Here is a 25,147-nt window from a genome sequence, read left to right as displayed (position 1 = left end):
GTCAGAAATCCAAATTTGTTTACTTTGAATTAGTTGTTTTTTCTTTTACTGTGTCACCTTGGTTTTGTTTTCCAGGAAACAATCTTTCTTTTACTGTACTGGTACAATTTTTATATCAAATTACTCCAACATAGTCTATTCTATTCATCAGATCTTTCTAAACCAAATGGTTTAGATATATGTCCACCTTTGATAAAAAATAATATTATGCAGGGAAAGAAAGACAGTTTTGGACACAAATCAACAACTGTGCTGGATAATATATATCTCTGTACAAAGGGTGAGGATGTGGATGAAATTTTACTTTATGCCAACGCAAGATTAATGCACCACTTCACACCCTCTTAAGATGCCAAAATGAGATTTAAATAATGCCTGGGAAATGCAAGGCAAGGTATTGGTCTTAAGCTAAATGAATTTCTACTATTAGTTTGAAGTAATTTTCTGTAGTTTGGAAGAGACTATAAACTATCACTAAAAAGATGTTCTCTGAATCCTCAGTATATTTTGCAATTTATACATAAAATTGATTAGCTTCATCTACATTTGATACAGAGCAGTTACTAAATTTTGATGCATATATTTCACTATCTGTGCTTCATGTAATATGCACTAAAAAGAAAGGTTAAAAAGTTAACTTTCCATATTCTCCTCTAGATTCCTCCCTCCGCTTCCTCTTCTTTTAAATTGATTTCCAATTATTTGGTGGCCACAGTGGAAATCCCCTATAGAGAGCAGCTAGTTGTTAAGCTGCCTTGCAGAGTGCTGCGCACCCTTAATTATTTCATAAGCTTGTCCAGATATTTTATGGTAAAACCAGGAAAGCATTATTTAACGAATTAAAAGACATTTTTACTTTTCTTGAGGAAATTACTTTTTTGTCTTGCTAATGTGGAGGAATTCTTCAGCCGTCACTGAAATTCTCTTTATAGCAAAAGAGACAGCATATTTGATCTTGTTTAGTTGCAATGCAAAGTCCGTTAAAATCAATCGGACTTCTGTTGCCTTCAGTGTGCTTTACATCAAGGTTGCAAATCTCGAGAAGGGTAGGGAGTACAGCAGTGTGGTAAATGCTACTCAGCGCCTTTTGTTTACCCTGGTGAGGGGGGAAATAGGATGACTAAGAAACATAAGAGCTGATTTTTCAAGTCCTGAGCAACCGTAACTTTGAATCTTGGTAACCACTGGAGTATTTTTTTGCTGAACAAACCAGCAGCAGCACTACTGAGATTCTCTCCTAGACACTAGGGTCATGTTTGTAACCAACATGCTTAAACGCCTCAGTGGAAGAGCATGCAGGGGTAGGTGAATGTTTGTTCTTTACAAAATATGAAATTTAAAACGCCTTGTGGACTGACAAAGTTTGTATGTTTTTACCTGGAAGAGGCATCTCTTATGTGAATGGAGTTGGTATAGTGTGTTTGTTTTGTTTTTAAAGGAATCCTGTCTTCTAGGAGTTCAGAAAGACATTTGCTTTGAAGTTTAGTCTATTTTACCTGACAAGGATAGTTCTTTATCAGCTTCGTTGTCACACTTGGTCATCGCTTAGCTTAATATACTCTTTAGCCTTAAAAATAAAAAAAGAGAGGGTATTTCTGGATCTGTTTCATTCTGTGAGTGGTCTAATTATTACATGAGTCTGTGCGGAACTGGAGATTAAACTCTGGGAAGATAACCATGGGTAGTGCGAAGAACATAAAGGGAAGGCTGGAGATAAGAATCGAGGCACTAGTGCAGCCAGAGATTTCAGACATTTATTAGTTAGTAGATCTCCATCTGAAGTAAATAAGTGTCCTGTCTCAAAGTTATTTTAACCTAATTTTCAGACTCATCTGTGTTCACTTATGCACAAGGTTCTATGGTTAGGCATGAAAATAAATAGTACAATCTACTCTACACAGGTAGTGAATTTGTTTAATATTCTGCATTGCTACTTACAAAGGTATATTTTAAATGCCTAAAATGCCTTAAAATCAAGCCACAGACAGAACAAACAGCATCCTACCTATAGTTTGTCTATTTTAACATAGAGTAAGGTGAGGTGTGAAATGGCAGACCCAGGGATTTTGTTGCCTGGCCTTTGGTGTATATCACCATAGCTCTCGCGTTTAGAGGTTTTGCTTTCTGAAGCAGGCAAGCACTACCTGAATTTACCATCTGTATGTTGTTGCCAATTTCAAACAATTTTGGCAGAGGCAATGGTAATAAAGAGATTAATTTAGCAGAAGGAAAATGAACTACAGGGTAGAGAAGAAAGTTTAGCGGTGCCTGCACTGAGGAAATTTTTGTACTGGGACTTCATCCTATAATAAGCACCAGAAGATCCACAAGGAATAGAGATATTATATATACCCTAAAAATTAGTAAGACATTTAGATGAGAATTTGGAACCTGAAGACTCCAGAGAATCCTCTCCTCAGTTAAAATTCTTTTTGTCTTACTAATTTTCAGTTTGCAGAGTTCAGATTGCAGACTTCATCCAAGTCAGTTGGAGACGACAAAATGCACGAGTCAAATCTGCTGAAAATCTGCTCTTGACAGAGCTATTTAGTCTGATACCATTTTATACTTGTTAACCATTACTTTTCTGATCCTGTGATCCTGGTGCCTGTGTATGACGTAGACATCATTGATGTTAGCTTCCACAAAGTGGAGAGAGGTGGGCCACGAAGCCGTCACACCATCAGGCTCGTGGAGCTCAGTGCTCCCTGGTAGCCATCCCAAGTTCTGCTTGGGAGCATGTCCTCTATCATTGACTTTCCCTGCTCTGAGGAGTAGGCTGCAGCTGTAAGCAGTCAGCACAAGTGCCTGGGCTGTACTGCAAGGGGTTGTAGAGACTGGAGTGAGCCCAGGCCTCCTGGCTTCAGAGCAATGCCTAGAGCACTACATACTGCTTTCCATGGGCAATCCTACATAGCAAAATAGAAAAAAAAATAAATAAATGAAGAGGAGGAACTCTTTGTTTGCAGACTCACAGCAAAATCAGTCAATGGAGTTGAGTAGTTGTGAAATCTTAGTTTTATGGTAGGATTAAGGAAGATTGTTGGATTGTTAAATAGTTATCAAACATTTGAAGATACGCATTTTGGAAAATGTTGATTCCAATGTCTTTTGCTTGTTTTTCAGAGATGTGAAATTAAAGGCTGGTGAATGGTTCTTTGAGGAACGAGCAAAGAAATATCCAGGTGAAGGTAATCACTGGAACAGACCATAAAATGCTGTGTAATGTGTAGTCCTCATCTCAGTGGAACACAGAATGTAGTCTGCCACTGTATTTAATGTTTTTTCCACTTGGTGAGAGATTGGTCAGAAACTATCATGCAATGCATCTGTCTAGGCACTAAATAAAACGTGAACACAAACTAGCAGAATGCATTTCAAAGTATAATTTATTTTGTATCAGTAATAAGAATAAGAAAATTGCTAGCCGTATCAATTTGAATTAATGACCGTGTAAGACTTCTAAGAAATAGAATGACAGGAAATAAATACAGAAATGCTAAAATATATGTGCAGGAAGGAAATGATCTTGCATTCATTGTTTGTCAAAGTTAAAACTTCAATTGCTTTTACTGAGAAAGTTCTAAAGCTTAAAGAAATGACAGAATGGAATAATGAAAAACATGTATAGCTATAAATCAACAGAGAGCTAAACGCTTACTGTTTCTTTACTTTCAGCCAGCTGCGCCGTTGCCCTTGTGTTCAGTCTTTTCAATGCAATTAAAAATACAAAGCCCTGAAAGAATTTATAGAGGATGTGGATGGATTGCTCTATGAGGAATATGTTTTGCCAGCCAAGGGGCTGTTAGTCTCCGTTTTCACCTACAATGACTAATGAGGTGGAGAGGATTTCCTTCCTCTTTCCCCTGAAGTGCCACTTCAGATAGGCAACTATATCACTTTGTGTTGGACTGTAGCTAAATTTTATAGTCTCACTTTGAGTATCTACATCGCATCTAGATTTAAGAGTAGCTAGGCCTTAAATATCTCGTGGGAAACTTGAGTAGGAAGAAAGTTATAAATGGAAGAACATAATCAGGCAAATTTTGTGTAGCAGGTATTCATGAAAGACAGCAAGTAGCATATTAAGAAACTGAACTGCAGTTCCTGCTAAAACAATTCATTTAAAAATGGAAAGATTTCACTGAATTCCATTCTCGCTAACACAATTTCTGATTTTAAAGTATTAGTTGACTGATGTTTTAAGGCACAGTTGTATCCCATAACCATTGTTCATAATTTTCCCTCATATACTTTTCAGCGAGTCTAAAGCTGGTAATTTTAACGATCTCTCTGTTATTGGAAAATGCTATATTGTTCTCAGACACTGAATCTGATATTGCAAGGTACTGACTGTCCCTCTTTCCAGTAAAACAAATGAGTTCTCACATTGCATTATCCAAGCTTTGTGGGTGCTTGAAGCATTTTGCTTAGTTAGTTTAATAGTAATACTGTTGAAGTCACAAAGATCTAAGGATATAGAGAAGATCAGCCTGCAGGGGGAAATATGTTTTTTTAGTTCCTTTGATTAGACCAAATGATATAATTAAGGGGGTTAAAAAATGGCAAAGTGAAACACAGCAGCCGTTGTAGTTATGTATCCTGCACGGCTGGAGAGACAGCGCCCCCTTCTGGTTTGAAAATATAACACAAGCGAAGGGTTCACGGGAAAATAAGTTTAACCGAAAAAATACATGTTACAGTGAAATTTTCTCGTGTTGTAGAGTTAAAAAAAAAATTACATCAGTATACTTTTTATTAATTTTGTGTAACTTCTACCTAAAAATCGTATTTTCATCAAAGTGGTAGATTGCCCTTCCTGACTAATAAATTAAAAATCTAAGAAATCATTTAATGCTGCAATAAATCAAGATGCCAAATGTTGCTTATTAAGAACAGAACATTAAGCCTGGAGCTCTGATTGAAATTTGTAACATCAATAAGCTGATTATTGTTTCTACCACCACCAAGGTCTACTACTTTTACGTAAGTAATGTGTTATAATTAAGGACATCTTCAGCAAAGCATGGCTCACATGCTGCTTTCTGTATTAGGAATGATTAGTGATTAAAGCCACTCCAGATATTTTCAGTTGGCCATTTGTAACGTGCATTTAGCCTTTCTTTCCGTTTGTGATCACTCAGAAGCAAATTACATTTTTATGAGTCTTCATTGTTCGTGCCTGATGGAGCGCTTGCTCCTTGGTGTTCTTTACATCATGTGGCTGCTCCCCTGAGGAACGTGACATGGCTGCTATTTCCCCACAGGGATGGCCTTAGCAAAGGTTTTGGCTCATGTTTGTGAGCTAGTTGTGTGTTTTCACAATTGTTCAGGTCCTTAGTAAGAAAAACGAAAAGAATTTTTCTTAAGATGCAAGAGATGACCATGTGCCTACTCTTGTACACATTTGCAAGCTTATCATAGTGTTTGAGCTTTGTGGTTGAAGTGTGCTTTAGTGCAGTGGGCCCATGCACTACCTGTCTCCTGGACCTCCGGAGGCTGAGAGCACTTAGCAAGCTGTAGGAATGGACCTGTTAGCATCCATATGTGGTTGTCCTCAGCATTTGTGAAGAGCTGGTCTGAACATCTCACCTGTGAGAAGTGAAGGTGAAGTCGTGTTTGTGATACAGGAGAAGCTTGTGTGTTGCTTGGCATGTATGCCGGTATGTCAGGTGCGGGTTGATTTCACTCCTGACTTGCATGTGCGTGAGCTGCTGTAAATACAGGTCAGTTCCTGAAAAGCACTGATTTTAAAAAGTATTATTCAAGAGTTAGTAACTGCTGTTGTTGCTAAATGACCCTTGGGTGGTTTGTTTTGTTTTTTTTTTATCTCCTTCACAGGCAGACATGAAACAGTTGGTGCAAAGCTCTTGAAATCTTATCAGAAACTGAGGTAAGACTCACAAAAGGACAAATAGTCCTAGGACACTCAGAATTTGTGCAGGTGATATATCGTATGTTATAAACCAGCCAGCAGTTTGTATTTTTTTATTATGAAAAACAAATTTCAATAGTTTTGGAGTACAAGTGATAAAAGCATAGAAAAATTGACTCTTATCTGTTAGCAATCCATAGAAAGAGTCTCAAGTACAAAAGAGAGTAGTATGTTTAGAGTAATAGTGTCTTTACTTGAAATGATGTGCATTATTTTTGTTATATCTGCTTATTTTTTGCATAGCTGTGTACACCATTATCTTTCGAATTTACACACTACTTTAAATGATCAGAGATTAAAATTATTTACTAGGTATAATAGCAATAGCATCATTATTTGCTCAATGGGAGATATTGCTGATTTGATAGCTTTAGAATAAATAGTAGACAAGAAGCTTTGTATTCAGTGAGATGTATCCACTTACCAAACTTAAAACAAGTAAAAATTTGGTTTACACTGAATGAATACTTTGACTAGAGGCCTAAGCATGATGATACTTAAGTTATTACCAATTATATATAATGAAATAAGTCTATTTAAACTATATTGTATAAAAGAAACCCTCTTCCTTAAAAAGAAAAAAATAAGTAAAATAAGATACAGAGGAGATGGCCTCAAGTTTATGATAATTATCTGGCAAGGCATAGCTGCATAAGACAGAAACTTAGACTCAGCTTGATATGATCCTAACCAGGGCTGCATAAGGAGTTGCTTTTACCTAAATGTGGTAAAAGAGAATCAAAAAGGAAGTTCACCCACTGCCTTTAGGGTTCGTGATTGTGCTGCAATAACAGAATCAGTCAGATAACAGTCAGATTTTGGTTTTTTTCACAGACTGGGGCTGTTTTCAACAGATGAAATGGCCAGAATGCTGTAAAGGGGCTCTAACAGCTCTGGGCCCAGGCAAGGAAGGATCCTTTTAGTATTGTAAATAAAGATGACTGTTTTCTGAAAACACCTCTGAAACAGAGATGGGGTGTGTTACACAGGAGTTGTGTTTTAACACTCGGGACACGGATTGTAATACAGCCAACCATATGGGAGTCTAGGAAGCCTGTCCTAAATTAGGTCTTCTGGCTTGTTTTCAATTAATAATACCTCTTAGAGCAACCCAAGATTAAGAAGATAGAAAGGTAGTCCGAATTCTTACGAACAGGCAATAAGCTTGGGCTGCAACTCTTAAAGACATAGGATCTCAACCCAGATTTCAACAGAATTTCAAACCAGAAGGACAGATAATAAAAATACTGTGCATGAACATGTTTTATTTATCCATCTATTAGCATAATATATAAATTGTTGCACTGTTTATTGTCTCTTAAATTTCCAGTAAAATTTCCGTTGTACCTCCAACTCCACCTCCTTTCACAGAATCCACAGCAGGAAGCAACGTGACAGTAAATGTACGTATCTGCAAAATATATGTATATATGCACCTCTTGGGGGTGTCATTCGTATGAAAAGGCCAGCCACAGAAATGCAATAAATAGCAACTGCTGTAGCATCGTATTGCAATATAAATGTTGCCTTGTGTTCCTTTGTAATTTTTTTTTATGCTGCTTTGGTAGTAGGAGAGAAAGGTCAGAAGCTACCATGAGAGATGTTTTCAATTACTTTTCAGTTTTTGAGGGAAATGGTTAGCCACTCTACTTCGCACTAGAATACTGCACCTGGTTTTTGGTGCCTCGCTACAGGAAGGCTGGACTGAGATCTCCTAAGCTCCCTTCCAGCCTGAAGGACCCCATGATCCTATGATGTTCTGAAGTCATTTTATAAAGTGATACTTCATGTGTTGCTTTCATTACTGAGTGGAAAAACTGCGAATTTGATGGTTTTTCAGTGGACAGAATAGTAGGACATGGCTCAGAACTTATTGAAATAATCACACTAAATTACTATTTCAGTTCATTTTGGACTGGGTTCTCAGGCCCTGGTTTTGAAGCCCATTGCAATATGTGCTACTGGAGTTTGATGAAAACTCTGATTCAGAGGCACAGGAGCATCTGTAATAGCTAGGACCTTCCTACTTGAAGTATTAAATACATTACAACAACTCAGTGATGTAATTAGTTGTATTTATGAAATTGCTGTGTGATCTTCCTACAAGGAGTTCCACTTACATATCGAAGAGTATGGAACTGAAAAGTTTATTTTCCATCTTCATACATTAGTGTGACAGTTTTCAACCATGTCAACGTATGTCCTCATACATATTTGTCTACAGAAGTGAGCAAAGGGCTGCAGCCTTACTGTCTGGTTGTTATGTGGTCTGTAGATATGTGATCACGGAGACTTTAAAACAGCAAATATTCTGTGTTTTCTTACTCTTGGCATCTCCCATTTGCAGGAACTCAGCCAGTCTAAAAGTTTTAATAAATCTGTGGAAAACTTGTTTTTGTCTCTCACAACGCATATAAAAAGTAAGTAGCTTTCACCTCTTTGTCATTCTAAAGTAATGTAGTCAAATATTTGTTTCAATTTTTTGGCTAAATTGTTGACCAAAAAAATAATTATAAAAAGAGAGTATTAAGTAATGGCTGAAATGACTAATGCCAAGACTAAACCAACCTGAAAAATAATGCAGTGAGTCTTAATTCTCCTTCAGTATTCTGCTTGTTGTTTAACAAGCTGACGATACCAACCCAGAATACGTTTCTTGTAATGATGTGAAAAGACTGTGTGATGTTATTTTTAAGTTTACTGGGTGTTCAGATGCAGTATATTTAACTCACATTAGCACAGAGTAATGACCACTTTCTGCTGGAGTGATCTTCGTGTTACCTACCTGACTGAACCCCAACTGACCCTGTCAAAAAATGTATCAAGTAACAGAAGCGGAGTTTAATATTTTCATTCACTGGCAGTTTTCAAGAGGACTTCCTTCCTCTTTCTCAGCCTGTCTAGTTGTGTGGGTTTTTTCAGCGCACCCTTTCAGAGCCAGCCAGTATCATTCTGATACTTTTGGTTCCTTTCGTTCACTTACGGTGCCCGCTGTTCTTTAGGGTGCGGACTGTGTGTGCACCTCTAAGGCTAACGACACTGAGGACAGCCAGCCTTTGTGAAGAACAAATTAAAGGCATCAGTGACCAGAGGAAAACAACTTCTAAGCCTTGTGAAGGTTACAGGGGCATGCAGATTTGCATGTATTTGAATGTACCTTAGTGTTTTCTCACTTGGCTTTATCTTAGACAACGTCAAATGTGAGATTAGACCTGAATAAATTTGGCTTTAGTGTCTTTCTGCCTTTCCCCCTAACTCTTGTCTTAGCTCTTGTTTGGTCTTCCTTCTAACTTCTTCCACCCGGCCTAAGGGCCTGTTCTCCTTTAACTACACAAATTTAATGTTGTGTCTGTGTGAACACATATTAGAACTACGCAGAGACACAATGGCTGTCTCTCCTGAACAGAAGTGTAGGGTAGAGCGGTGTAGGATACTTCCTTACTGGGAGCAGATAGATGAGGCAGCATAGAGTTGGATGCAAAGTAATTTATTCTGCTTTCTGTTAGTCTGAAGCCTGGTCATATCCCACAGCTACTGATAAAGACTGTCAGGACTGCAGCAAGGTAATTTAATAGTTCACTACTACCAAAAAGCAGGTCCTACTCCCTCCACATCTATCTTCTCTCTCTGTTTCTGGCCTTATGTTTCCATCTCTTAATTTGAATTAGCACCAGTGTTTCTGAACCCCTCTGTAATCTGATTCAGCTAGTTAAAAGGGAAGAACATTAACCCAGACAAAACACACAGGTACCTTTCTGCTGGTTTAGTGAATTAAATAGGCTCAAGGTAGGGTATATATTTTGGAGCCTGCAGAACAGAGGGTGCTGGGCCATGCAGCCAGGAGCCAGGGACTGAGGAGGGAAGAGCTGTGGTTGCCGAGGGGGATGGCAACAAGTCGTTAGCTCAGTTCAGCTGTATGTAAAACCCCACTCAGGTGCTATCATCCTCAGTTAGGGCAGAACCTTTTAATTTGTGAGAAAATAGCAGGCTGTTGCAATCACTGAAGTTGATAATTAAAAAGTATAGGAAGTCTTATAGAGAGAAAGACTTGGGCTTCTTGACTTAAGAAAACAGCTCTTTCAGGCAGTATGGCCTCTGAATTGAATCCTGCTGATAAATACTTTCGGTCACGAGCGTCTAAAGTTAGCACTCTATATCTTATCTAGATAAAAATGTCCTGGTTTGCGGAGGTATTTAATACACCCAGTTCTTGTGTATTGCAGTAAATAAACCTGGAGAACCTCACTATGCCTCTACCGCCGGAACCAGTGTGTGTGTGTGTCCGAGAGCAGTGGGAACAAAGGATTAGCGTGTGCAGCACAATGCCGCCGTTGTACAGTCTGCTCTTTATGTGCTTACCTCCTGTTCCAGCCTGGTTTGGCAGCAACAGGAGATTATAATCCAAGGTTGCCATTTGGTGAATGTAAAATGAGGTGCTGGTTGTAGTTTTATTTGTAGTACAAAATCGCCCTTAGCACTAGAGGTAGTGTCCATCTTACTGACCGTTTGGGTTGAGAAGCCAAAGGAGGAATAGATATGAAAACTGAACAATATTTTTTTGTTTTTATTCTCACAGCAATGTGTTCTGTAACCTGTTCATTTTAAGAGGGTGTGAGGCAAGCTTGTGTTTCTGCTTCTACTGCTGGTCAAGCTACTCAGATTGTATCTACTCCATTAGATCTCTCACCCGTCTCTTTTTTGATCTCTGATTTCACTGTGTGTTTTAAAAACCTGGTTTCATTTACAGTCAGAGATGACTTAATTGAGCCTGCCTATAAATATGTCACATGATGCCTTAATGGTGTGCACAGAGTACAGTAAACATCTGAGGACTGATTGCTGCTAAGAACAAAACTAACCCAAAGTGGCTTTAAAAATCACACTTAGGAGTGCCATTGTTTTTGAATGCCATAATGACATACGTTGTCTGTGGTTCCTCCACAGAGGCTCATGTTGTGAGAGAAATATTTGTTTCTTCTGTATAAATTAAACATATGATAGCTATTTCATGTACCACTTGTAAGTTATTAATTCTTCATGAGAGACTATGTGGGATTTACAACAAAGTGTCTGCTGCTAAGCCTGCTAGTTTTCAACTTCAGAAATCATGGATGAGTGTTGCCCTTCCCTTTAAGTGAAGTTCTGACTGTACCCTGAGGAATAAGAAGCGAAAAGTGGTGCACTAAATGTCCAATTGTCCTGCAGATTTATTTGACAATAAACTAGATGTTACTGAAGTGCTAATTCAATAAGGTACTTAAGTACGGACATAGGCTTATCCATATGAGTAATGTTATTGACTTCAATGAGGGCTACTCATGTTCCTAAAATTATATGTGGTTTGGGACCAGAGTAAGTAATATCTCTCCTTTCATCCATATTTTGGATAAACTTCTAAATATTTTCCAATGTGCTCTGCTTTCTAATTTCCATTGTCGTGTTGCTTTATGATGTTATAATGATCTTGCTTTTATCCCAAATAAAACCAAACTGTTTTACAAATCAAACTATATATAGGGACTGTAGTAGCTATTTCTGCAAGGAAACTGTATTTGATAGCATACAACAATTCCTTGCAGCAGCTATGATGATAGGAAGCAAGGAGTGTAATTTCCAGTTGAAACAGCAGGAAAGATTTAGGTAGGCAAAATATAATTATACAAAATGGCACAAGCACTTGCCTTCCCATCTGTTTCTTACTCTTGGGAGATCAATACTAAAATTGCAGGATGAAAGTCGGAAAGCTACAGAATTAGCCTATCAGTCTACAGGATTGCTTGCTTGTTTGTTGTAGTGACTTCTCTCTTTATTTTCACTTTAGAAATCTCTAAGTCCCAGAATGATATGGCTGACAGACGTCTCCTAACCACAGATCATGGGCAGAACGTGGAAAGAAGGAAGCAAAGAAGGAGCCAGTCTGACACTGCCATCAACATTACAAGCAGGGTATCCATAGTATTATACACAGTCTCTAACTGTAAGGGCTGTTTCAGGAATGGAATATATTTGTAAGAATAATGACTTACACAGTGGAATTTTACTTTTATTATACAAGCAGGGCTTAGCTGATGTTCACTGACTGTGGCGAGAACTCTGATTCTTCACAAGTTTTTTGACGGAGTCTGCACACTTGATCTCAGCCCAGAGCTGGAATGTTAGACTGACACTTGACAAAGACCCTCACGTAGAGAGGGAGAGGATGGGTCGTTTTGCTCTCAGGTGCTCACAGACTGTCTTGAGGCTGATTGGTATCTGCTCTGTGTGATTGCGGGGCTGCAGGGAGGTGCTCTGTCTCTTTTCCTCCTCCTGCCCTCCTTGCTGCTGAACAGGACCAAGCTATGACCATCCAGAACCCATCCTGATGCTTTCTGAGCACTTTTTAGTTTGGCAAGGAGAAAACGTTGACTGCTCTTACTTGTTGGGCAATTTCCCTTTTCCTTTTGCTTTGGTTACAGTCTCTAGCTTTCAATGTTTTCTTGAAGTTTGAGAAAAATCCAGTCATCTCTTTTTCCACAAATTGTGCAGGGCTGAAGATGATGTCACACATCTGCTTTAAAGTTACACTGAAAATTTTGTTTTGTACACTTTTACCTCTCAAGTGACTGAATTTTCCGCACAGTGGGTACTTGCTGCATCTCCTTGTTCATCTGAATGAGGTAAATGCAGTCTGCTAAGTGCCTGAATTAGATGCTGAGAAAAGCTTTTGCTTTGGGCCAGACCTGGTGGCAAATATTACTCACCGCTCCCTTGGTGCACACTTTTCACTTTCCCTGGAAGAGTTAGGTGTTGATAAATGGAAGAGACAGGATGTCAGACCTCATGGACTAGTGGTTTGAATTGGCCCAGCGAGGTCTATGAACTCTACGAAATTAGTTCTTCTATTTTTGTATGCAATTGTATTATAAACTGGCAACAATTATTAACTAACCAAGTGCTGCTTTCATTGTGGCAAACCACACTTCAGTGTCACTTTATTCCACTGGCAGAGCACTGCTCTTCTAATGGATCAAAAACCGTCAGAGTTGGAGATAATATGAACTTAAACTGTGCTTCGTTGCATGCTGATCACACACAGCCTGTCATGTTGAAAAGATGGATATGGATTCTTTGGCTTGAGAAATGAATTAGGAGGAGATTCCAAATTCTTTGGGGGGGGGGGTTTAATTGCCCATTTAAAAATTTAGGACTTAATTTATGTCCACCCTTTGCATTACAGATTTTGACAGATTGATTTCAATGTTTGTGTGTCAGAGCACTATTTCTCTGAGGCAGGGAGCTTTTGTTTCATTCAAACCAGTCAGACTATATTTAAGCTAGAATTTTAGTTTTTCTAGAATTACTGTTGATCTTTTTTTTTTTTTTCCTTATGAATGTCATCTTTGCCCTTTTTTTTTTTTAATATTGAAGGAAATTTTACTCATCTGTCCCTGTGGTTGTATAATGACTTTTTGTATCTTTACTGTGATTTGAAAAATTATTTTTAATCTCTGTCAATGGCATTGCTGCATTATCCTTCCATTTATTTTTTTTCTTTTCCATCTTTGTTTTCCTTTAAAGATAGCTGTTTACATCCTTACTAGAACTATGACTTCAGTTTAGGGACAGAACCTGTTTTAAAGTACACTTGTGAAGCAACTAATTACTCACATTTATAACAAAATATGATGTAGAAGTCTTTATTTGTTGTGATTTCCACCCCAGAAGGAACTTTCATTTTTGGAGAATGAATCAAACCAGGGTTTTTTTTTCCTCCTAGAAAGTGTGCATTTTTCTCCTAGGAATGACTGAGAAATAATAGCTGTAACTCTGCAATTTTGAAGGTGCGGGGTATAAGACTGTGGCACCACTTCAATCCCAACAGCACTATCTGTTTCTTAAGTCAGTTTTCCAAATTTGTGTTATGTTCAGAGCTTGATTCCTTCAGATTAAAGTTGAAAGAGATTATATTTAACTTCAGTAATAGTGAAAAAACAATCCAATGGCAAGTACAACCAGCCAGCGTAAATTCTGGGTGTAGGAAGTTAATTGGATAGTGTTTTCTAGGGCCTCTCGCCATCAGAATCTGGAAGTTCATTAAGGGAAACGCAATTTTACCTACCTCACTGGAGGAACAAGCGGACATGTGCAAGCTTTAGCAGCTGTTTGTGGTGCGTTGGTAGCTGTGGGTTACCCCTCCTGTGACAGCGGACGCATGCTGCTGCAGACGTTAGAGCTGGGCTAGGTGGGAGCCTTGCTTGTATGACCTGATGCTGAGTTTAGCACTGGTAGTTACGTTGCCTTGTCAATCACTTATGTTCTGTTTAACACAATAGAGAAGTCTTTCTGGTCCAAGTAGAAGCTAAAATTCAGGGTGTAGTAGGTTGTTTTGGTTAGCAAGTGAAATTAGTGGTGTTTCAGGTTTTCATAAAGCAGAAGACAATTTCTCTGCTGAGAAATATGATGTTTTGGTTTTGTTTGGGTGGTTTTTTTTTTGGAGACTGTATTCTGAATGTGTTTTCTATCTGTTTCCTCACAAGGGAACTGAACGAATTCTTACATCTATTCTTAAGGTAGGGCAGTTATTACACATAACAATTTCTGTGTGTTATAATAACAGCATATTGGTTTGAATTTTGCACATCCTGTTTTTTCAGAAGTAATTTCAATATATTTCTTCCTCTGTTGTCCTCATTCTTTAGCACTTTCTGCTGATTTGTGCAGGAGGGGTTCCCAGGTTTGTTAAAGATATATTATCTGTTTCTTTTATGCAAGTAAGTCCTGATCCTTTTTGTTGATTCAGTCACACTATATTCTTTCCAGTCTTTCAGCTAATCCCTATTATACAATTTTGTTTAAGAAATTATTTTCTTAGATCCTAACCATGTAAAATCTTACCTCACTCTTTTCCTACCCATTGAGCTGTGAACATACTTTTCATAGATTGTATTATCCAGGGGTAGAGGTATGCCAGAATGAGCTAAAAAACTATTTTCAGCATATTTCTAGCCATATGTATTAGTCTTTTGGCACTTCATTCTATTAACTGTTGTTATTGCTAACAGAGGTGGCTGAAGGTAAATCTCAAGGAGTTTTGCCGCTATATACCTTAATTATTCACAAATTATCAGAGTTTTCAAGGGAAAATTGGAAAGGTGAGTGGACTTAGTCAAAGCAAAGTCAAGAACACCTCAAACTTAAACTTTTTCTGTAATCAAAGCTAAATAAGAACTTGAGAGTCTGTTTCTATTTTCAAGTCTCTTTCAACTTACATGCATTCTTGCGTAGGTAGACATGGGCATGTGTCATGCATATTGCAAAATACTGTTTTTAATTTCCTGGAGGCAAATTTTTTTTTCCTTCTAAAATTACTGTTTTGTTAAAGGCTAATAAGGCCTTTTATTAGTATATTCCTACTTTTAGTGTGTTATTAGTAGACTGCTGTTAGTAATTGCTGTGGTAGTGATCCTTAGATTAGGTGGTGGTATGTTGATTTTAGAAAATTATTAATATAATGAATGTACTACTAGCTGAGATGAGAGGGTTGTACATCGACATTTAAATTAAGTTATTACGTTGTCTTTGAAAGTGTGCCACCTGTGTGACATTGATCAGAGTGAATTGTAGCTATTTACTGAATTTTCTTCTGATAGCATTCCTGAAGGAATCGGGGCATTTTTCTTAAATTAAAACAAACAAAAAAAATTACTTGCTGAATTTCTTCCAGATGAAAAGTACACCCAGTCTTCAACAGCTCATCACTGGGTCCCAGAATGACAGTGAAATTCTGACCAAAAGGAATTGCAAGGAGGAAGAAGACGTAACAACCAGTCCCACAAGTGATGCAGTTTTCTGTGATGGCAGAAAGCACGTAAGTTAAAAAGTGAAGCACAAAGGAACAAGTCCTTAATGGGATGAGATATAAAAGCTAAGATCTTGTGCAAAAGTTGGTGTATTTTGAATTATATTACAAAATGAAGGAAGAATTTTACTTGAGTTTGTATCTGATGAACGACTGACTGTCTTTGGCACGGCCCTCATAGTAACGCTGTGAACTTTTTGCAGCATAAGCCCAATCAAATTAATAACGGATAATTGATAGATGGATATACCCATTAATAATGAATAATTGATAGATTAGCTTCCTCTGAATTTTGCAAATGCAACTAACATTCTTCCCACTTTATATTAGGTTTGGGATTGTGAACATGGTTCTTTCTAACCTAGTAGCTAGCTTTTTCTCTTAAAACTTTCTTTAACAGAAGGGTTTTGTTACTCTGCGAGAACTGTGGTAATGGAAATGTCAGTGGAAATTCAAATGTCAGAATGTCAGTGAATGAAGAGGAAGCTGACAGTGATGGAAGCGAGGGGAGCAGTTCGTAGGTTAAGGGGATGGCATTGAGCCATCCTCTGATGGATGGCATTTTGAATACTGCAAATGAGAGAGAAGGAAGCCAGTTATAAATTAGTTCAACACATGCTTTAAAGCCTCTATGATTAACTGTGGAAGCTAATTTCTATGTATTAGTGATGAGGTTAAGCAGGGTGAAGTATCCAAAGAATCCATGGCTGATGTTGTAAAGAATGGAACTAAAATGACTTTTAGGTGATCAAAATTAAACCAGCCTGCTCACTTAGCAGTGGAGTGTAAACATACATGAGGACCTCAGCCCTCTCTGAGTTTACTGCACTGTGGAGTCTGAGGTGTTAAACTGACAAATGGATAACAGTTTTGGATGACATTTATGATTCTAATGACAACCATTAGAACTGGGCTATAGACAGCCCAGGCTTAAAACTGAAATACTTTCTACTATCTTATAAAGGGGAAGTTCAAGTTCCATTAAACTTCCCTTTATGGGTAAGCGTTGGATGTTGATGATCACTCCATGAAAGTGTATCTTCCAAAATAGCAGATGGCATTGCTTCCAGTCATGCCAGCAGGAGTGCAATACATGAACTCTTCGCTAAATCCCTGTTCGCTGAACCAAAAGGATGAGTGATTTCTGTGTTGAATGTATGTGACTCCGGATCAGGTGGGAGACATATGTAGTGAAGTCCAAACATCATTAATCAGAACACCTATCCAGCTTCTCTAAATAAATAAGAGGTTCTGTGGAATAAATATTAGGGACTTTTGCAGAACTTGTTTTAGAACATACGAGTTAAGACAAAAATCTGTTTGCATTCCTTTGTCATGAAGGATTTTGGTGGAAAATTAGCGTTTTCTGGTCAGATGGATAAAAGTATGTCAGTGAGTGAAAGAGCAGAGCTGAACTAAGCTGCAAGGGAGATGATTGATTACACTGATACATCTCTCGTGGAGGGAGCAAGATTGCATGCAACAAGCATCAGGTCAAAACAGTCGTAATGCTTCTTGCGACTTCCTCAGTAAGCACTCTGATTCTTCTTTTGTCAAGTTTGTGTGTTACTTAGAGCTTATAAGATAGAGTAGATAGCTTCTTTAATCTAATTAAGCTGTTGGTGTGAATTTTAAAAAGAATATTTGGCAAGCTGCACAAACGAAGAAGGGCATCTACATGAAAGAGAGATACGATCTTATAAACGCTGCTCTGCACTCTTGGCTGCTGGGTTGTGCAATGCAGAACTCCTTGGTTAACCAGTCCTGCGTGGGTTGGTGTTTATTTTCAGAGGGAGGAGTGGTCTAACACAGATATCTTCGCAATCTAGGGCAATGTCGCTGTGAGATTAATCACCACAACAATTGTGTCTTTGTGACATATGCCATGTAAAAAGTTTCTAGGGCACACCTTAAAGAGTATAACTGTATATGAATGGAGACGAAACTCTTTTGATTGAGTTGATAATTTGTTATGGTGAAGGGTAGATAGCACCATAAAGTTACATGACTGTGCTGGGCCAATGAAGGGATTACCGTCTCTTCCTTCATTGCAGTTTGATGGCTTCTGTAAATCCTAGACACAAATACTGTTTATATATGTGGATGGAGAGCATCCAAACCTTCGCCGCATTAGCAAAAGTAGATGAAAGGAGAACAAAGTGGCTGAGGCGAGCTAGGAAACAACTTCTTTAGGCACCAACATACGACAACTGGATGTCTTTGTATTTTAAACTTTCCTGAATGGTCTGCTGCAGTATGGAGTATGTAATTTTTATATGGAATTGAGGCATCTTGTAGAATATTTACTGCATGTGCAAGGCCACTTTTGTTTCCTTTAATACGTGATAGAACCTAATGTCTCGGCAGCATCCCATGCTGAGCTATGTATTGAAAGCAGTCTAGTTCGATGTTTTGTATGTTCTTAGATTTCAGAGGTTTTTTTCACTCTCTTCCTTTCAGACACTTACTTATCCCATTTTTCTCATGGGAAGGCATGTAGCAGTTCTATTTGGAAACAATTTCTAGATCTAGAATTTATCTAAGAAAGCATTTTCTTAGCCTAGAGAGCTTACTGAAGGGAAAAGGCAAAGCAGTAGAATTGCAATTACAGTCATAATTTTCAGGGCTGTTGTGGAAGCAACAGAATGTTTTAAATTTTAAATCTTTGTGATTTGCAGTAGCTCTGCAGTCATGTCTGTAAAGATAGTGACCTCTGAAGGAAATAAATGTTTTGTCCTGTTTGATCTGAAGCTACTTTTCCCAAACATTTGTCTTTTCTTAGGGGAGTTTGTATAGTCTTAACAGCACTTGCACTGAGTCTGGCAATTTTGGCAAGGCTAATATCACAGGAGAAATAGAGTTTGCCATAAGATATGTCTTCAAAGCTTGCATCTTGGAAATTTGCATCAAGGGATGCAAGAACCTGGCTTATGGAGAAGAGAAGAAGAAAAAGTGTAACCCGTAAGTATTTTGTAGAGGAGAAAAAAAGGAAAATATTCTGGTTTTAAGATACTTATGTATGTTGTGATTAAAATTGATTCATATATGATAATATGCCATACTAGCACTTTCAGAACATCCAACATATATACCAACCCTTTTTACATATACAGACTGCGAGACAAACAGGTTTCGTACCAGCACTTATTCCATTCTGACCATTTTGTGGTAGTAACTGTCTTTCCCTGCCTGTGAGCAGGCAGTTGGGTATCTGTGTTGCTGATGAGTACCTTTGGATCTCGAGAATAGGTGTTCAGATTTTAGCTCTTAAGTTGTGCCCGCAGAATTAATACTTAAGTGGCTAAAACATGAGATGTCATGTTCCTAATTCTTCTACAGACTCACTGTGGGTGATTGCTACACTACTTCTTTGCTTCCGTCTTCTGTAATAAGAACAGAAATTTCAGATACTGCGACACATCTTAAAATCTAAAGCTGTTTAGTAATTATGTTTTATTGTAAGAGAAAGAAATACCTCCTTCTGTGGCTAAAATATACCATAGAAATTTTTGGTTGGGTAGTTAAGCCTTGGTGGTTTGTTTGTTCATTATGAAATGATCCTCTCTGACCATGCGGCAACCATTCATAGAAAATCACCAGGTAGAACACTTAACTACCTCTTCTTGCCCCTGCTGTCCCACCATGTTTGAGCACTTGAGTGACCACGTTTGGAATTGTGGAGTTGGAGTCAGCTTCACCCAGAAGGAGCATGGCTTTTGTGCATCTTGCAGAGGACGTTCATAAAGACCAGCTTGGTGATGAAAGGAGCCTTGCTGGAACAGCAGCTCAATGTGGGAGCACTTCAGAAATGGGTCAAGGTTCTTCAAGTCCCCTGGTAATGAAGCCAGGCAAACAGTTGCAGGAAGCCTGGAAGACAATGTGGGAAGGGCTGTGTAGTGAACATTATGTTCTCTGTTGGTATATACGTATATATTTCTGTTGGGTTCCAAGCCAACAGAAAAAGTACAGTCAGTGTACTCAACACACTTGACTAAATGCAGACTTTTAACTGATGTTTAAAACCTGTTGAATTATTTAGCTTGTTGACTGGTTTGAAGTCTGACTGGCTACTTTTTAATTAGAATGATCTGGGGTGATAGAGCAAGAGGCTAGAACTTCTAGTACCTCAATATTTAAAAAAGTAGTTTTACCTATGGATAAGTTTGGAAAGAATAGGGAAGCTGTGTAAGTTCTGCAGTGATGATATGAATACAGCTGATTTTATTTACCCAGTAAGTTAATCAAGAAGCTGTGTTTTAAAATTGGTTTAAATTGTAAAATCTGAAATACATAAACCAAAACCAATTTTAAAATATTTAGTATTATCCTAACAATCACTCCTTTCCCTGCCAAGCTGTGAGCAAGGGCTCTCTATTGCTAATACTCTTTAGTTTTGAAGCCATAACACAAACACAGCCCACTGAACTCATATTAAGATGAATATTTAAGTATTAATGTTCACATGACCTACAGATGAGAAACTTTGTGTAGGAAGCATTGGTGCTTGATATTGATCCAACTCAGCTTCCAGAAATTTTTTCTACCAGTTTCCCTTGAATCGATATTAGGGAAATTTTGAGCACTTTATACAATCTTCCACTTTCTCTCTAGTGGCTAGTATAACAATTAGCCTTTGTAAGAGTTATGAATTATTATGTATTCTTTGTATGATTGATTATACCTTTTTTTGCTACTTGGTGTTGTACAGATGAGATATTTTCTTAATGAACAAGCAGCAATGATCCTAGAGTTGATATTTTTTTTCCTTTGAGCACATAATATGCTGTTTGTTTTCATCATGAAACTGTCACTACAACTAACAAGGTGACTTCCTTGGTGGCTATTTTATCAGAGGCCAAGAGGATGAAAACAAAAGATTCCTATTCAGATCCTAATATTTTCCCAATTAGAATAGAACTGAAATACATTAGCTGAATGATATACAGAGATCCTTACAGTCTGTCTGCTTTTATTCAGAAAGAATGTAAATCACAATTTGCCATTTTATTGCTTGGAAAATTACAAATTTTCAATAAAATGCTTTAAGAATGAAGAAAAACCTCCTCTAATTAATTTTTTTCTTTGTATGATTCCCCCCCTGGTCACTTTCCATATATATTGTTCTCTCTCTCTACAAGGTATGTTAAGGTTTATTTACTTCCCGATAAATCTCCTCGAAGTAAGCGGAAGACAGCTGTCAAAAAGAGCACAGTGGATCCAGAATTCGATGAGACTTTGAAGGTACTGTTTGCAATTGTGTGCTGCTAAGCGCACTTTTCTGTCGTAATGTCTCCTTTTGCAATGTACAATCCTGCAAGTTCAGAATCATCCTGATGGGGCAAATCTAGGAGTCACTGACAACAATAATTAAAAAAAAAACCAACCATGTTCAGTCCAAAGCAGAGAAAATCCAACCCCAACGATTCTATGATTCTGCAAAAATACTTTTGGAGTTAAAATAGTAAATTGCAAACCATCAGAAGAGTCTGCCTTTGTCCATGAAACCACTTTTAATGAATTCCAGTGGTGTTCTGAGTTACTGTGGGGCAAAAGAAAAGTGTCTTCCATAGACACCTTTTTTTGTACATTCAGGAGTTGGGTGTATTGCAGAGCAGTTGGTATTTTACACAAGTATCCCTTTCAACGTGTACCCCTTTGGTCAGTGCCACTGGGAGGGTCTCGGCCGTTAACTGCATGCTAACTGAATTCCACCACCTTGAAAACATCGTCTGCTTCCTTTTCCATGGGCAACTGATGCTGGGCCATCTCTTTGTAGTGTCTAATGTCAAACATTACTCTTCTCTGGGATTATTAGTTATGACTTTAATTCCTTAATGCCTTGCAGTATTACCTCTTGCATCCCTGTAAGAGCTGGTTGTAGAAAATAGAAGCCATTATTCTCACTTCACAGACCCTTAAAGAAACGTGAAGCTGAAGCTGAGTACTGTCAGCCGGGAGAGGCTGGATTAGTTTGTAGTGATCCTGAAGCTGGGAACAACCAAACCCAATTTTGTGTTCATCAGTGAGTTGCAGTAGCACATAAGATGATGATTTCTTCAGTGATATGTTGTCTTAGAAGACATATGCAACAAAGTTAATGGAGGGGCAAACTTGTATTATTGCTCCTTGAACTACACAAAAGTTTCAGCGTTAACCCCATCTCTCGGTGTGTATGAACATCAAGAATTTGTAGAGAATGAAACAGGCAGAACGTTTGAAAAGACCATTGTTAAAATTCTATAACAACAATAAAAGATTTATGTAGTGGATGTAATTCTCATAGAGCCCAAAGTCTCTATATAGGGTTTAAGTTGGGAGAAAAAAGAGCTTGAAGTTGGAATAATTGGTCTTGATTTTTATAGTCCCTCTTCAATGCCAGAGTCATGCTGAACTGATAAAGGGAGAGTGAGAGCCATGCTTGAGCTGCCTGCATGAACACTAAAGGTAGTGTAGTTAGAACTTTTAAAGTGTTAAACTTTTAAATTAGTTTAATTATGAGTTTATCCAGAGTAGCAGAAATGGTCAAAAGAGCATAGTGCTGGTGCAGGTAAACTACATGATGACGCTGAGATCTGACTCAGTGGGATTCAGCTGCAAATTAAGGCACCTGCATTTAGGTAGCTGCCTATGAGAGGTGTGTAAGTGTGCTCTTGGGGCTCACTGGGGCCCAGCGTGATTCACCCCACAGCTTAGACCCAGCTTGTGATTCAGTAGCCTAAATGTGGGTAGTGATGTCCTCATCCATGCCATCACCTCCAGCTTTCAGTCCAGGTGGGTGCAGGTCACCTGTAGGCTGGGTATCATGTTTGCGGGTCTCATGTGGGTGTATATATATTAGATACTGAACTCAAAAGGGCTCTAACTATGTTCTGGGAGTGGATCAAGGCTTTAATTAGTGGTCAGCTGAATTACTTCCTTGCCTCTACTGCTTGCATTGAGTAGATTTCCACTGACCAGAATGGAAGTTTTAGCATCTTCTTTAGGTGTCTTAATCTTGAACTGTCCTCCAGAGCAGCCAAATTCTGCTGGGAGTGTAAAACAGAAATAAAATAAAAAAAACCCCAAACCAATCCAGCAAAAATGGTCAAGAATTATTTAAAGTTCTGAATTAATAATCAAAATCTTTAGCAAGGCAGGTCAAGGTATTCCTGGAATGGAATCCTTAGCATTTAAGTAGTGGAGTAATATGCAGACTGTAAAGCACATCCAGACAACGTGGTTCTGTCTGCGTCCAGATGCCTTCGGCCATGCTGCGGCTGGGCTGCCTTTGACAGGTTATGAGCATGGGCCTGTGTTCATCCTGGGTATTGCTTTGTAAATGCTGTTTATCTTTCCAGTACAAGATTGAATATTCCCAGCTGGGAAGTCGACAGCTTCAGATCTCTGTGTGGCATGCAGGAGCACTCAAATACAGGGTGTTTTTGGGGGAAGTGGTGATTCCACTGGCTGCGTGGAATTTCGAAGAGAACTCAATGCAGTTGTTCAACTGGTACCAGCTCAAACCTAAGGTGATTCTTATTTTTTGTGCTTAGTTGTACCTTAAGAGCAAGATGTAGTGAAAGCTGTGAAAAAGATCATCCCCCTGAGGGAAAAATACTGTCAATCCAGCCCATTAGTAAGACGTGTTGCAAACATAAATAAGCTGTGAGAAAGATGTGGAATAGAATGATTGCGGTAATGCAGATTTCTGTATGTCCCTTTCTTCAGCTTGAAAAGCCTGAAGATGATCTTATCCAGTACAGCGGCGAACTCCTCGTGTCTGCAAGACTGTCGGTGCCAGCCCAGTGTAAAAATTTCCAGTTTGAAGGTATAAAATGTTTCAGCATACATGAATCCCTCGGCTGGAAAAGAATTGAGATCAATGAAGGACTGACAATGTGTCCATATAATATTCCTGTATGGGCTTTATAACAGCTACTGCAAATGGTGGTTTGTGGTGTATTCTATTTTAAATTAATTGAAATTCAAACATTTGCTAGCTTCATCTTTTTGCTCTTTTTAGTGCTAACAAAAGCTGCACATGATAACGGCAGCAGTATGATGTATCATCCAGCAGTTTGGCAAGTTTGTGCCTGTTGTGGTGTTGCCAGCAGACTTTATTCTGAAGGCGATACATCAGTTTTACTGCCCAAGGTAGAGATTACCAATTTAGGGAAGAGGTGGAAGGGAAACGGCTGCAAAGGCACCAGACTGGCACCCTTGGCTTCCTCCAGCGGTCTCGTTTTAGAGAGATTGTTTCACTTGGAACACGTGAGGTTCAGAATGTGCAGTCAGGGTTCAGTTCATGGTAATCAAAGACTTGTAAGGTACATTAAGTATTGCTGGAGTGTGTCAGAGCAAGCACCTGCAGGTGGAGTAAAAATAAACATGGGGGGGGGGGGGGCGGGGATAGGACAGCCTCATTTTCCTTATACATATGTGAAGTATATAGTGGTTCAGAGCTTGAGTAATGCTCTGTGTGTCAGGACCATAGCAACAGGTAGAGACCAATAGGAAAATCTAATCAGCTGTTAGGTTAAGTTTGTTCCCTCCTCTTTTCCAAATGACCCCAAAGTTACCAGCTTGCCTTCTTCCATTCTTCCTCCCTATGCATGCCTGCGTTATTGGGTCTCTGCTTTATAACCGGAGCAGTATCACACCATGGGTTCAGCCGTTTCTCCTGCTTCTGGCTTTGTTCCAGAGAAACACTCTGAGTACTGCCCTGTGTTGACTTCTCACAAATACAAAAATCTCTGTCTTTGGAACAGGAATCACAAAGCAACCTGCTACTCATTGATTGCTTCCCTTTTTTTGCGGGGTGTGGGTGAATCATACACTGTGCAGGCAGGTTAAAACCTTTCCAATGATCCTAATACTGCGCTACGAGTCCTTATCTCCGTAGTACCACTTAGGTATTTTCCTACTTATAGCAGCATCATAGCTTGTAGCTTACTTACAGCTCAAGCCATCAGCTGAACTAACCGGTTATTTCATTTCATAAATGTCCCTTTTTTCAGGAAAAAAAGACCAAGAAGCTCCCAACTGCCAGCTTCAGGTTATGGTATTTGGGGCCAAGAACTTGCCCATGCTGAGATCTGCTGGAATGCCAAACTCATTTGTTAAAGGGTATGTATGAGACCTAATACTTCAAATAAATAGAAAATGTCAGACACATTCTGTGCAAATGTATGTATTAACATGTTTTCATCAGGAGACTGGCATGTGACAGTGGCATTGTCCACACTCTTAGCCAGACTTCCTCCTAATGGTGACATTTGGGTGTCAGCACAACAGCAGCACTCAGCAGGGTGGTGATGGGTCCTGCTGGCTCTGTGGGTCCTGAATGGAACTTCAGAATTTACTGGTGTCATTAAAATTTAGAGTTTGCTAGTTTA

The 25,147-nt window shown here is 38.6% G+C and overlaps 1 protein-coding gene across 1 annotated transcript in view; it reads left to right on the top strand.

Annotated features, from left to right (window-relative positions):
• SYTL3 (synaptotagmin-like 3) overlaps window positions 1-25,147 on the top strand; it is a 29,639-nt gene that overhangs the window by 2,274 nt on the left and 2,218 nt on the right. Inside the window, exons 3-13 of the mRNA XM_009698407.1 lie at window positions 3,127-3,191; window positions 5,842-5,893; window positions 7,266-7,338; window positions 8,283-8,355; window positions 11,757-11,881; window positions 15,639-15,782; window positions 18,556-18,734; window positions 20,912-21,014; window positions 23,111-23,281; window positions 23,481-23,580; window positions 24,770-24,878. Coding sequence (XP_009696709.1) covers window positions 3,127-3,191; window positions 5,842-5,893; window positions 7,266-7,338; window positions 8,283-8,355; window positions 11,757-11,881; window positions 15,639-15,782; window positions 18,556-18,734; window positions 20,912-21,014; window positions 23,111-23,281; window positions 23,481-23,580; window positions 24,770-24,878 — 1,194 coding nt within the window. The remainder of the gene's footprint in view (window positions 1-3,126; window positions 3,192-5,841; window positions 5,894-7,265; window positions 7,339-8,282; window positions 8,356-11,756; window positions 11,882-15,638; window positions 15,783-18,555; window positions 18,735-20,911; window positions 21,015-23,110; window positions 23,282-23,480; window positions 23,581-24,769; window positions 24,879-25,147) is intronic.

Source organism: Cariama cristata, unplaced genomic scaffold (assembly GCF_000690535.1).
Source record: "Cariama cristata isolate BGI_N322 unplaced genomic scaffold, ASM69053v1 scaffold31194, whole genome shotgun sequence".
In the NCBI taxonomy this organism is placed as follows: domain Eukaryota; kingdom Metazoa; phylum Chordata; class Aves; order Cariamiformes; family Cariamidae; genus Cariama; species Cariama cristata.
The sequence above is the reverse complement of the archived record's forward strand: the minus strand, read 5'-3'. Positions and strand labels throughout refer to the sequence as shown.